This window comes from Pterocles gutturalis, unplaced genomic scaffold (assembly GCF_000699245.1).
Source record: "Pterocles gutturalis isolate BGI_N339 unplaced genomic scaffold, ASM69924v1 scaffold26381, whole genome shotgun sequence".
Taxonomy (NCBI): domain Eukaryota; kingdom Metazoa; phylum Chordata; class Aves; order Pterocliformes; family Pteroclidae; genus Pterocles; species Pterocles gutturalis.
In genome coordinates, this window is record NW_010101176.1 from 9,381 (window position 1) to 21,421 (window position 12,041).

General features: G+C 49.9%; 1 protein-coding gene across 1 annotated transcript; it reads left to right on the forward strand.

Moving 5' to 3' along the window:
- Positions 1-1,017: 1,017 nt before the first annotated feature.
- LOC104468456 (ficolin-2-like) lies at positions 1,018-9,431 on the forward strand (the record flags this gene model as incomplete). The annotated part of the gene is given in 12 exon segments (XM_010082586.1): positions 1,018-1,068; positions 1,070-1,126; positions 1,129-1,234; positions 2,035-2,148; positions 2,868-2,921; positions 4,100-4,135; positions 5,216-5,244; positions 5,463-5,498; positions 6,953-7,072; positions 7,489-7,618; positions 8,142-8,276; positions 9,107-9,431. Coding segments are annotated over 12 exon segments (1,116 nt in total), but the record flags the coding sequence as incomplete, so codon positions are not given.
- Positions 9,432-12,041: the final 2,610 nt, after the last annotated feature.

Here is a 12,041-nt window from a genome sequence, read left to right on the forward strand (position 1 = left end):
TCACAACATCTGCTGAATTATTATTTTATATGCATGCATATATGAATATGTATAAGAATGTGTGAGTGTGTGTATGTGTGGGCTATTTGGGGGATACAGAATTTAAGTGACAGCCAAACACTTATGTCTCTCCTGCCTTCTCCCCTTTGCTGAACATTAAAGTAGGCTGTCGTATGTCATTAGAATTTGGGATGTTAGAGGGACCTCATGATAGAAGTGAGTGCTTCAGGAGAAGTTATGCTCTGCCTCTGATATCCTGGTAGCTGGGAAAGGCTCCAAGAAATCAGAATCTCCTCTGAACTGGAATGCAACAATAAGGAGGAAAAAAATTAATTTCTGCCCTCTTCTAAAATTAATAAACTTTATAGGCTCTGTGTCTGAAGGTAACAAGGGGTTCAAACTCAGTGAGGCAGTTTGGATCTCCAGTAATGCTGCCACAAATGAGCAGAGCATCGAGCATAGCAACAGCAAAGTAAAATGGAAATCCTGCTCACTGTAACAGGGACTGAAGAAAAAAAAAAGGAGGGGGGAAAAAAAAAATCAGACTTGCTCTGCTCTCCTAACCTTGCCTGTATACACAGAGTTTTAACTCCGTATCAGTCATGAAGCATGTATAAACTGAAACGTCTGTTTGATGTGTTGCAAAGTGGCTCCAGGCTGCCCGGCGGGCAGAGCAGCGAAGCAGGGTCAGGCTGTGCACCTCACTGCCAGGGGCCTCAGCTGACCTGGGCCTTTTAATCTCCCAGTGCCTCAGTTTCCCCACCTACACAGTAAGCTCTGCTCTTTGTAAAGGGCCCCTAGCAGGCAGGATGAGGGGAGCCGTCCGCACTTAGGTAAACCTTGTATTGCTGGTTCATCTCTAGAAATACAATGTGGAAGGGGAAAGGCATACAAGATTTGCAGAGAACGGAGGCAAGGCAGGCTGGGGCAGCCAGGCAAGAACTTTCCCATCAGACTTGTGGCAAGTGGCTTCTCTGGCAAACCGCCTGAGACCCAGAGTCCCAGACCTGAGAGCAGGCAGTGGGCAAGCATGGAGGTGGAGCTTACACTGGGTGTTTTTCTGAAGTATAAAAGGCTTAGGTGGGTCAATGCTAACCACAGTGCCTGGGCCGTGGATGAGGGGAGCTGCACAGAGAGCAGAGAGCAGCGCCAGCCATGGGGAGGGCAGCCCCAACCCTCCTGACCCTGCTCAGCCTAACAGCGACTATTTGTGATGCCCAGGACAGCTGCCCAGGTGAGCAAGGCACAAATCCTACTGCCATCCCACTGAGACAGCCTGTTTCATCTCCCCCCATTACACAAGGAGCTTGGGGGAGGGGGATATGATTTTTTTGCTTCTGTGCTTTTTAAAATTCAGCTGCAAGTGGGAGGAGGGGAAGGGGAAGGATTGAAGTCTCAGCAGCCACTTTACAAAACTGCTGGTTCCCACCAAATATATAGGATCCTTTCCCCCTCACCGGTGGGATCTCCAGGAACAGGCTGTCCCGGTCAAGGTTTTTCATCCTGCTTAAGGGGCTTTGTTCGTGGTGCCTTGGCACAGTTACTAAAGGATGAAGAGCCATACAAAGGATCAGTCAAGTGCTTGCGGCGTGCCAGGCACCCTGGCAGCCTTGGGATGCTGCACAGCACAGCTTTCTGTCTGTATTCCTCAGGAAGGGGTTAGGGGTGATTTCAATCTGACGTGCTATCAGGAAATTTGGTAGAACCTTTACTGTCCACAGATCTGTTAATGTCACTTTTTCTGCTGTCGATGCCCCCGGAGCACCACTCAGCTGTTGTTTTATTAAGCTACAGTATATTTGTCATGCATGTAATGTCCTATATAACAGCCTCCTCTCCCACTGAAGTGCACTGAAGCCGGAGCGATTCAATGTCTAGCTCCTCTAGTATGTGAGATCCTCAATGTTAATCCATGCGACACTTCCAAACTCATTGCGTTGCAACTTCATTCCTTTTGCTTGCACTGTTCGGTTTCCTCTCCAAGACATTTCAGAGCCCTAATAATCTCCACAATGACTGTTTTCATTTCCTCAGAGGTGAGAATAGTGGGACTGGGTGATGCTGACCGGCTCGCCGTTCTCCAAGGGTGCCCAGGGATCCCAGGTGCCTCTGGCCCAAAAGGAGAACCAGGTCTCCCAGGAACAAAAGGTGAGGCCCCAAAAGCCAGAGCTGAACACTGTGGTATGAGATGACTTTGTTGCTTTGGGCAGGGGAAGCAAGCTGAGGCTGGAGCAGTGGCTGGCCTGGCACTGGCTTCTGTGAGCAGCTGGAGAGTCAAATAGGAGTGGAAAACACCCCATCTAGAGGCGTGCTGCTACACATGGAGTTGTCTTTTTCTCCCTGAGTCCTGTCAGAAATCTGAAGTGGTCCTGGGTTGTGAAGTGTCGTAATTCATTTGTTTCTTCTACAGTAAAAACATCCATTTATTTTATTTATTGAACAGTCTGAGTGGGAGGGAGGCTGCAATGCTCCTGCATGTCTACCAGAGAACAGTTTGGGAACTGTACTGGCACCCCCCACCCCAGGAAGCAAGGGAGATGTGGGTCCTTCAGGTTTTCATACCCATGTCATAGAGAAAGTGCAGAGGGAGTGGATCCACGGCAGCAAAATCTGTGGACTGGCTCCAAGATGTACAAAGCTCATAGGAATTCACGCGTGAACTGCAAACTGGGACTTATACCAGCAGTACCAGTGTAGGGTAGCTTCAACAGAAGAAAAGGAGTTTCTATGTTGCAAGATTGCATCTAATTAACAAAACCCAGCTTCCTTGTTTCTGTGAAAGCCAAGGCTCAGCTGCCCAGGTGTCTGTAACATCTCCCTCTGGCCAGTTTCCGATATGCCTATACAAACTGAGTTTTTCCTTGCAGGAGAAATGGGAGCCCAAGGACTCCCTGGGAAAGCAGGACCACCTGGTGCGAAAGGTAATGCATAACATATTCAGCTTTAATCCACAAATCTGCCCAAGTTCAGGACACGCATTGGGAGACTGGGTCTACAGAAATGAACTGCAGAGCTGGTCATAGTCCAAGAAACAGCCCTGAGGTAGTGTAGGCAAAGCAGAATTTGGGGCTATAGATTTTGCATGGGGTAAGTACTAGAAACAGTGTCCTTGAGTGGGACCACATCGCAGGGGAAGATACTACTCTTCTTCTCAAACTCCCCACTGATCCTTACTAGCCCCCTAAAATCAGACCTCTCCCCATCCCTGACTCCAGCCCTAACCTGCCTTCACCACAACAAACCTGCCCCAATGCCCTCCCTCTCTGAGGAGCTTTGCAGTGCTTCAGCCGGATGCCTGATGCAGAGACATGATGCTGAGTGCTTCCAGCAGCCTCCAGGCCTGGGCTGGGCGTGCAATGCCAGTGTAGCCCACTTGACCAGAAGGATGGGATCAAACCATCAGGAAACAACTAACACAGGGTGAAGCAAGGAGGGAATGGGGATTTCTTTGCAATGGAATGAGCGCCTAAAAAGAGGAAGATTTCTGCTGAGAAATTGTCTTTCACTCCATCCAGGCTGTGCTTAAGGTGCTTAAGATGCTTCAGCAGCATCTGTGTACTGCAGGTATTGGAAAAGTGTATCTCTCAAAGAAACCAGTTCCCAGCACAGCGTGGCACCCAGGAACTCAGCACCGGTGCACTGACCAGCTGGGAAAACAGTCCCTTTGCCTGCTGAGTATGTAGCTATTTCCTGGCCAAAAGCACCCACGGCTTCAGCTGAAACCCCAGCAAGAGATGGATGAACCCGCTGAAAATGCAGCTGTTGCCCAAAATCTTACAGGTGCCTGACTGAAAACAGAAAGTCCCCACAGAAAGATGATGGAGCTGTGAATACCCCATACACTCCAGCAGCAGTTCTCTCTCCCTGTATCCTCCTCTTCCTGCTGTTTGTTAGAGATGCTGCTGATCAAGAGAGCAGCCAGGCCAGGGTGTTAGCACCAGCGGGGACATTCAGCAGAGCATGGTGGCTTTGCACCACTTGACAGCCTCTCCTGTACGTTTGGGACGTATGGAGGAGCTGGAGCAGCCTCCTGGGGAGCCACAGTAATCCATTTGCATTGAGTCATCTGTGATGAGCGTTTTCATCTTGTCTCTCGCAGGAGCAGCTGGAGAGCCTGGCTTCCCAGGACCAAAAGGTAAATCATGCTGTGCTGAATTTATCCTGTGAGCTGGTTTAGTTAAACTTCCACCCTGTGCTGTTGTGGAGGTGGGAGCAACTATAGAGAAATAAAAGTACCCCACCAGATACTGGGTGGGGCTGTTTGGTGACAGTTGTGTCCCATCTGGGTTCAGCCCCAGTCCAGGCAGCGTTAGCAGCCTCTCTCCCAAAGCAGCTCTTCAGCAACAGGGGCTGTCCCCAGCTCAGGCACCTGATGCTGCTGACCAACACCATCAGCTACAGAAACTGCAGGGCTTCACAATCCCCATCCTGAGGGACCAGCCAGATTTGGGCAGATCTCTGATCTTCGCATGCTATGGCAAAAGGCAGGAGCTCAGATGAAACTCATCACCGCTAATGCCAGACGAACATGTCTCTACCAGCACCAGCAATAGGGTAGAGGGAAAACAAGGGTTTTTTCCTGATGCCATCATCCTGCATGCAAGGGCTATTGGCACCCGTTGCTGAGCACTGTCTGCACTGCGGCTTCCCTCTCTGGAGCTGGGCTTGTAACAGCTGAGAGCCAAGCACTGCTCATCTGGTGGCTAGATCAGCACATTTGCTCCAGCCAATACAGCTGCTCCCAAACCACTGACTAAAGCCCTCTGCCAGCAGCAACCATACCCCTCTCAGGGTTTGTGACCCTGCCTTCCTGTTTGTGTGTTTCCTCCTCCTTCCCATACCCACCTGCTCCTGGCCCACCTGTCCCAGCCCCACAGGAATCACTGGCATGAAATGTCAGTACCCGGCCCCATGGGCTGGCCAGCAGCAGGCAGAGCAGCCAGGTCCATCACTGTGCCAGTCTGGCCATTTGGACCTCCCAGCCCCAAATCAGATGTCAGGGGAAAATGTATCACACCAGGTCCAACAGCCCAAGAGAGGCAAGGATGCTGCTCCTTGTGCATCTCTAATGTGTCCCACTCCCCTGGCAGCCACCTCATGTGCCTCCTAAGTGACCTGGAGAGCTGCTCCCAGTGATTGCTGGGTGTCACCGCTGCAATTACAGGAGTCTGTGACTTGAGTTCCCACCTGCCATTGTCCCTCTGTGCTCTCCTAGGTCTGTGCAGTTCGGCCTTTGATGTGCTGGTGGGTGTCGTCTGGTGGGCAGGACATATATTGAGTTACTCCTCCTGCCTGGTTTCTCTGTGCCTCTGCTGTGTGTGCAGATGAGCTAAACACTTCCCCTAACACTACAGCCCTCTACCAGTGGAGCAGGATTTGTCTTGAAAAGCAAGTGATGCCATGTGCTGGAGGAGGGGGGTGCAGAAGGTGAAGAGCAATTGATGATGTTGTTTGTCCAACAGGAACTAAAGGAGAGCCTGGATTTCCAGAAACATGGGGTGAGTTTCATCCTAGGTCCTTTATACCACTGTTAGCTTTGCAGAGAAGATGGTGATGGACTCCCTGAACCAAAGTGAGGACAGGGCAGCAATAAAAACAAATTCAGAGTGACACTGATGGATGGAGTAAGAAAATATCACTGTTAACCCATTTGCTTCTCACAGCCACATGGAGCTTCTGTGTGTCTACTCTGTAATCCAGACAGGCCAGGAAAGTCTTGTCCTCTGACCTCTGTTCGAGTCACCTGTCTCTGTGTGTCCTGGAGGAGGTCTGTCAGTTTTTGACAGCCTCAGTGTCCTGGTTTACAAGATGAAACCACTAGAAACACATCTGTAGACATGCTACTGCTTCAAAGGCCAGCACGCTTGCAGTGGCAGGTACAGTAGACGCAGAGTTCCTGTGTGTGATAGTGTTCAGATTAACTTCATAATTTAAAAAAAAAAAAAAAAAAAAAAAAAAAGAAAGAAAGAAAACAAGCAAGCTTCAGTTGACCCATCTGTTGCCATGAGCTAAAGCCACAGCAGATCTACAACCTGTTCTGGCTACACTTGGATGCTGTCGGCTGGGGCAGATCAGAGCTGCTGCAACACCTGAGAGACTGGAGTGCCTCTGAACTGGCCCCTTGCTGCCCCAGGCACTCCTCTGCCCTTTTGTGTTTCCTGGGCATGTAAAAACATTTGACTAATAAGGAACAGGCCAAGTCCAGGACCATCCCCCCATTAGGAAGGACACCCATGTGCACAAGACAGCCTGGTACAGCTGTGTGTCCATTCATCAAATGCAGCACACTCAGACACCTGCACCACCAGCACCACCATTTCAGGTCATCTCCCAGGGCTCTCCCTGTGAAAGCCACAGATGCAGCTGTAAGCTGGGATGTCTGATAGGGACCATTCCAGTCAATCCTTTGGCATATGTGAATCTGAGCTTCTGTCATCAGGCATGGCTTTTGGGAGGAAAAATAAATGTATACATGATATGTATGTATATATTCAAAAGTGCCACCTGTCCAATCCACAGAGGATGATCTGAATGCTGTTTTCTGTATTACAGGTAAGTGTTTTTCTGTGTCACCTCTCCTTTGCTGCCAGCTACCCACAAACTCTCTGTGTCCCCCATACATTCCTGGGACTGGACAAATTCCTGAATAATGAGTTTGTCATCCCACTCAGACCACCTCCATCATCCAGACTCCTGAAAGAATCATTACAGATGAGAGGAGTCTGAGCACCTTAGACCATCTCTTAGAAGGTGCCCATCTCCCCTGTGACATATGGACACAGAAACTGCAGCAGGGTTTGGCTCCCGGTAGGTGTGTGCCAGTCCTGCAGTGCAAGGAGCCAGCTGGGAGGCTGAAGGGCTCAAAGCCTCTGGCTTAGGGCATGAGGCTGATGTGCTCCCTGGATGCGGTGAGCACATTATAACTCTTTCTGCTTGATCTCTTTCAAAAAAGAACTGCCAAGAGCTGTTGCGTAAAGGGAAGATCCTGAGCGGCTGGTACACCATCTACCCCCAAGGCTGCAACGCCACCACCATCTTCTGCGACATGGACACTGATGGCGGAGGATGGATTGTGAGTAGGATGAGGAGAAGGGGGTTTCTATGGCCCTACAGTGATTTTTATTAAGGCTGCAAAGGATGGCACCAAAATAGAAACAAAAAGGGAGGAAGACACACACTGAGGGGACAGCTGAGGTTCACATCTGCAAGCCTGTGGATGCAGGGAATTCTCCTGGGAGATGTCTCAGAGCAGGCTGAGCACCACAGACTCACTGCTTAAATTAGCAAATCATTTCCTCCTCATTTCCAAGGGCAGATGGAGGAGATCTGTGAGCGAGGGATTCCCCTGAGTTTCAGTCCCCAAAGACCCACAGGAGGGTCCTGACGAAGGGGGAGCGTTTGCTGCAGGTATCTGTGCTACCCAGGCGCTGCAGATGCTTTTGAAGCTCGGGGGTGGTCTGGATGGGCTGAGGCTCTCTTTTCCTGCAGGTTTTCCAGAGGCGCTGGGATGGGTCAGTGAACTTCTTGCGAGATTGGGATTCATACAAACGAGGCTTTGGCAACCAGCTGACAGAGTTCTGGCTGGGGAATGACAACATCCACTTTCTCACCTCGCTGGGTAAGGTCCTGGGCTGGGGCCCTGGGAGTCCAACCCCTGCACCACACTTGGTCGTTAAAGGACTCTGAACTGCTCACACCCATCTGAGGCCCCAACAGTTAATCCTACACAGCATGCAGGCTCTTGTCCATTGCACACAGGGAATTGCACTCTAAAAAAAAAAGGAAGACCAGAAGCCAGGGAAGAGAATGAGCTGACTCCATGGCCTTTCTTGGAGATGGGCCAACATATCTTCCTACTGGGACTCATGATGGCAGTCGTCTTGTTCACTCACAGCCTTGGAGTCGCTGTTGTGTGCAGCTCCCAGTGTCCATGGCCACCCAACATCCGATCAGAAAAGGTGCTTCACAAGAAAGCCATCAAAGGTACTGGAGGTTCTGCAGGAATTTGAGACAAATCATGATCTCTCAAGTAGTGAAAGCTCCTCTCAAGTTAGCTCAGGGCTCCTTAAACCCTCCACCCTGAAATCCAGGAGCACACTCACCATCAGCCCTGCATCACCGCTGTCCACCTTCTCTTCTAGGACCCTTTGAACTCCGCATTGATCTGAGAGACTTTGACAACAACTACTATTTTGCCAAGTACGCTTCATTCAGAGTTTTAGGAGAGTCTGAGAAATACAAACTGGTTCTAGGAGACTTCCTTGGTGGAAATGCTGGTAAGTTAGCAGCAGCTCACTAGGAATGGCTGTCTTGTAGAGCATTTGAGATGTGTTCAGCATTTATAGTGCAAAGCTGTATCATGCAAACTCCCCAGGTGCTGAGTGACCTCTAGGTGCAAGGAAGGACAGGGACACCTATCACCCACAGAAATGTGACCCAGAGCATTACTTACAAGCCCAGCCACATGGTTTAGCAGCAAAGGTGGAGCCTGGTCCCGAGCAGCACCTCAACCAACATAAGCTTCCCAACAGCTCTGCAGCAGTCAGGCCAAGTTCTGCTTTCAGTTACACTGGAAGGAAATATTTGCCCATGACGTTTGGCATTTCAGGAGCTGGTGTGGTGTTCAGTACCTGCAGCATCAGCACTGCATCCTCTTAATGCATGATGTTTTGTTTTTCTTTAAAAAGCAAACAAATCCTCTCCAAAATTCAATACTCCTCATGCAGGAATGAGTGAAACCAACACCCGAGATAGCAGTGCTCTGTGTTATGTGGCTTTGTACACTGCAACTCTATCTGATAATCCAGACCTCAGTATGTCTGCAGAGATCTGAGCAGTGTAAGAGAAGTGACACCTGTGTAACTGCAAACAGAATCTGACCCATTTGATTCACAGGCATAGATAAGTTCATGTGTTTTAGCAGAACTGGCAGAGCTCAGGATGCCAGGACCAAGGAGGAAACCCAGGAAACCAAGAGAATGCCAGGATTTATAAAATCTGCCTTGCGTCCAGCAAAGCCCACTGATGCCCTGCGGTGGTGCACAGGCACATTAGGTTCCCTTTTGTTCTCTCCATTGCAGTAACTGTGAGTGTGTACTCTCTGCAGGAGACTCCTTATCATACCACAAGGACATGCCATTTTCAACAACAGACCAGGACAATGACATGAGCTCCTTTAACTGTGCTACAGAATACAAGGGAGCGTGGTGGTACAATGACTGCCATTACTCCAACCTGAATGGGATGTACTGGCTGGGCATTCACGGGAGCTATGCTGATGGCATAAACTGGAAGACGGGCAAAGAATACCATTACTCCCATAAGCAAACAGAAATGAAATTCAGGCCAGTTTAACATGGCAAAAGGGTGTCTGACTAGCACCAACAGGTCCCACTCAACAGCCAAGAGAAGACAGAAAACATAATGTTGTTTGATGGAAAAATTGGACCAGGAAGGATATTACAGGTTGTGCCTTCAGCCTAGAGCAGTCTTCTAGAGAGCAGAAGACATCAGCACTGGTTTGAGCTCCTGTAAGCACCAAACTCTCACCCTGGACTATCGCCAGCAGCCCCACAGATGCTGAGTGAGCCCGAGCATCTTTTTCTGAAGGTGTGTTATCCTAATTTAAAGACCAAGTGATGGTGAGGCTACAGCATCTCAGATATTATTACCCTAAATGGTAATTACTGGTAATTTTCAGTCTAGTCCACGTATATGAAGCCTCCAGTGTTCTTGCAGCCTCTTTTTCTGTTGGACCCAAGAGCCATCTATCTGAAAGGCACTGAATTCCCAACCCTGCCTCCCTCCCTGCAGGCTGTGATGGAGCCACAATGGAGCCAGTATGGAAAGGAGTGACCTTCCAGCACAGACCTGTCAGCACTGCCACCTCCCTCCTTCCCTCCCCACTGCCTCACACAACTCTTGCTCCAGGACCTCAGCTACCGGAACCACAGTAGTGTTTCCCAGCACTTCCCACCATGACACAGCTACAGCTGGGCCCAGAGACACCTTCAGCCACTCCTTCAGGGCACGTTTGTACATCTCATTCTTCAGCTGCTGTGGACCAAGAGCTAGATACAAAAAAGACGGTCCAGCAACGTGTGTCGTTGTCACAAGTCAAGCCCTGCACAAGTGGACATCATGTAAATCGCCAGGAGGTGCCAGTATCTTCCATTTCACCTTGTTTCCAGTAGCATTTGAAGATGGGCTATCTGCTGGTGGATGGAGGCATTTCATCCAGGTTGCGTGATGTTTTATTTGACTATTAGCAGAACTGGTTAAAGGGTCTCTTCTTCCTGGACTCCTGCTCTTGGACTCCTCCCCACAGCTGATGCAGGAGAGCGAGCCTAGTGCTAACTCCTCACTGCAGGGATAGACCAGAATCAGTGGAAGCAGAGTATTTATTTGTGTTACGTTCCTAACAGACCTGAGTTTATCCCACTACTTGTTGCTCAGATGAGTAGCAAGGGCAGCTCCAGCCCTACAACATTGAATCCAAACCTTATGGGTGAGAAAAGCAAAGAGGCCACTCGCCCAGCACACTATAGCAGGTCAAAGATGTACTAAGAAATAAACCTGAGGTTCTGTGTCTCCTTGTTCCCTAGGTCCTGTCCCTGCTCACTTCTCCTTTTCAGGTACATGAGACAGTGCATGTCTGAGCAGAGAAGCACACATTGAAAGTCCCATAGTCACATCCCCATCTCCTGGAGTGCTGTTTTGTATTTCTTCCTCCAAATCAAATTGATGTGCCCTCGGCAGAAGCAGGAGCAAGGTCCCACAGCATGCAGCTGTGTCTTACTCAATCAGTTGCTGATGATGTTGTCCACGAGTTGCCTCAGAGACACCCAAGGTGCTGCTGCAGACAGCTCTGCAGAACCACAGACTCCTCTGCAGAGATGTACGAGCTGGTGCTGACATCCTCAACTTCAACCTAGCTACTAGTGCTGAATCCCCTTCCTCTGCTCCCCTCTATCTCCTCCTTTTAGTACACAGAAATCTTTCAGCATTTAAATTTCATCTGTGAAGGACACTGATGTTAGAGGGATTAAGGACACACCAAGAACAGTTTACCCAAGCTCATCTAGTTGATATTCCCTGATTGCCACCTGGCTCCATAGAGGAATTGTTCAGGTATGACAAGCTGTCACCTAGCTAGGTGAGGTGGTTTGGACCTGGCTGCAGAGTGAAATTCTTCTCTGTCCCCTAAGCTGGTGCTGTGAGCCATGGGCTGGCACTGCATTCCTTCCAGCAAACACTGAGCCCCAAACAGTGCAAGGCAGGAAAATGCTCCTTGTGCTGATAAAAGCATGTGGGGGAGAGAGTCCTGGGGTTATGGTCCATCCCAGGCACCATGCCTGCAGAGTCACAGAGAGGGCTTGCACTGACTCCAGCCAGGAAGAAGTGAACCCCTAAGGTCAGGATCCACTTCCCCAGATACATGCACATACTGCCAGCCCAGAGCTTCCACCTCTCCTTAACAGAAGGGTTCCCACTCCTGCATCAGCTCTCACACCTGACCAGTGTAGGGAGACGCAGAGATGTTCTAAAGGAATATGCTCCCCAAAATGCCAGAATACCATCCAGTCACTCTTGCTTGTGCATTTGTGACTGATCCTGGCCACTGCTCATCTCAGGGCTTTGTGTCCTGGAAAGCTCATGGATCAGGTTTGCATTTTGTGTTTGAAAACCCTCAGCAGTGGATCTGGAAAGGGCCAGCCCTGAAGCCTAGAAATGACAACGTCCCTGGAGTTTCTCCAGACTTGCTGCAAATAATGACAAGTGAGGCTGGAGGAGTCACCAGAGGAGCAGGGTGGTCCAGGCTATGGGGGTGTGGGGAGACAACTTGGTTTCTGACACATCAGGGAGCCAGACACGTGATGAGAGGCTGGAAGCGTCTCTGGCAGCTTGTTGACACATAGCCATCAACAGCCACTTGCAGAGGTGATCAGCTCCAGTGCATGAGTGAATCCTGCAGCAGATTGAGGGATCGCAGTGTACAGGGGGGTTTCCTGAGCCAAGGAAACCCCAGGAGAGCACAGAGA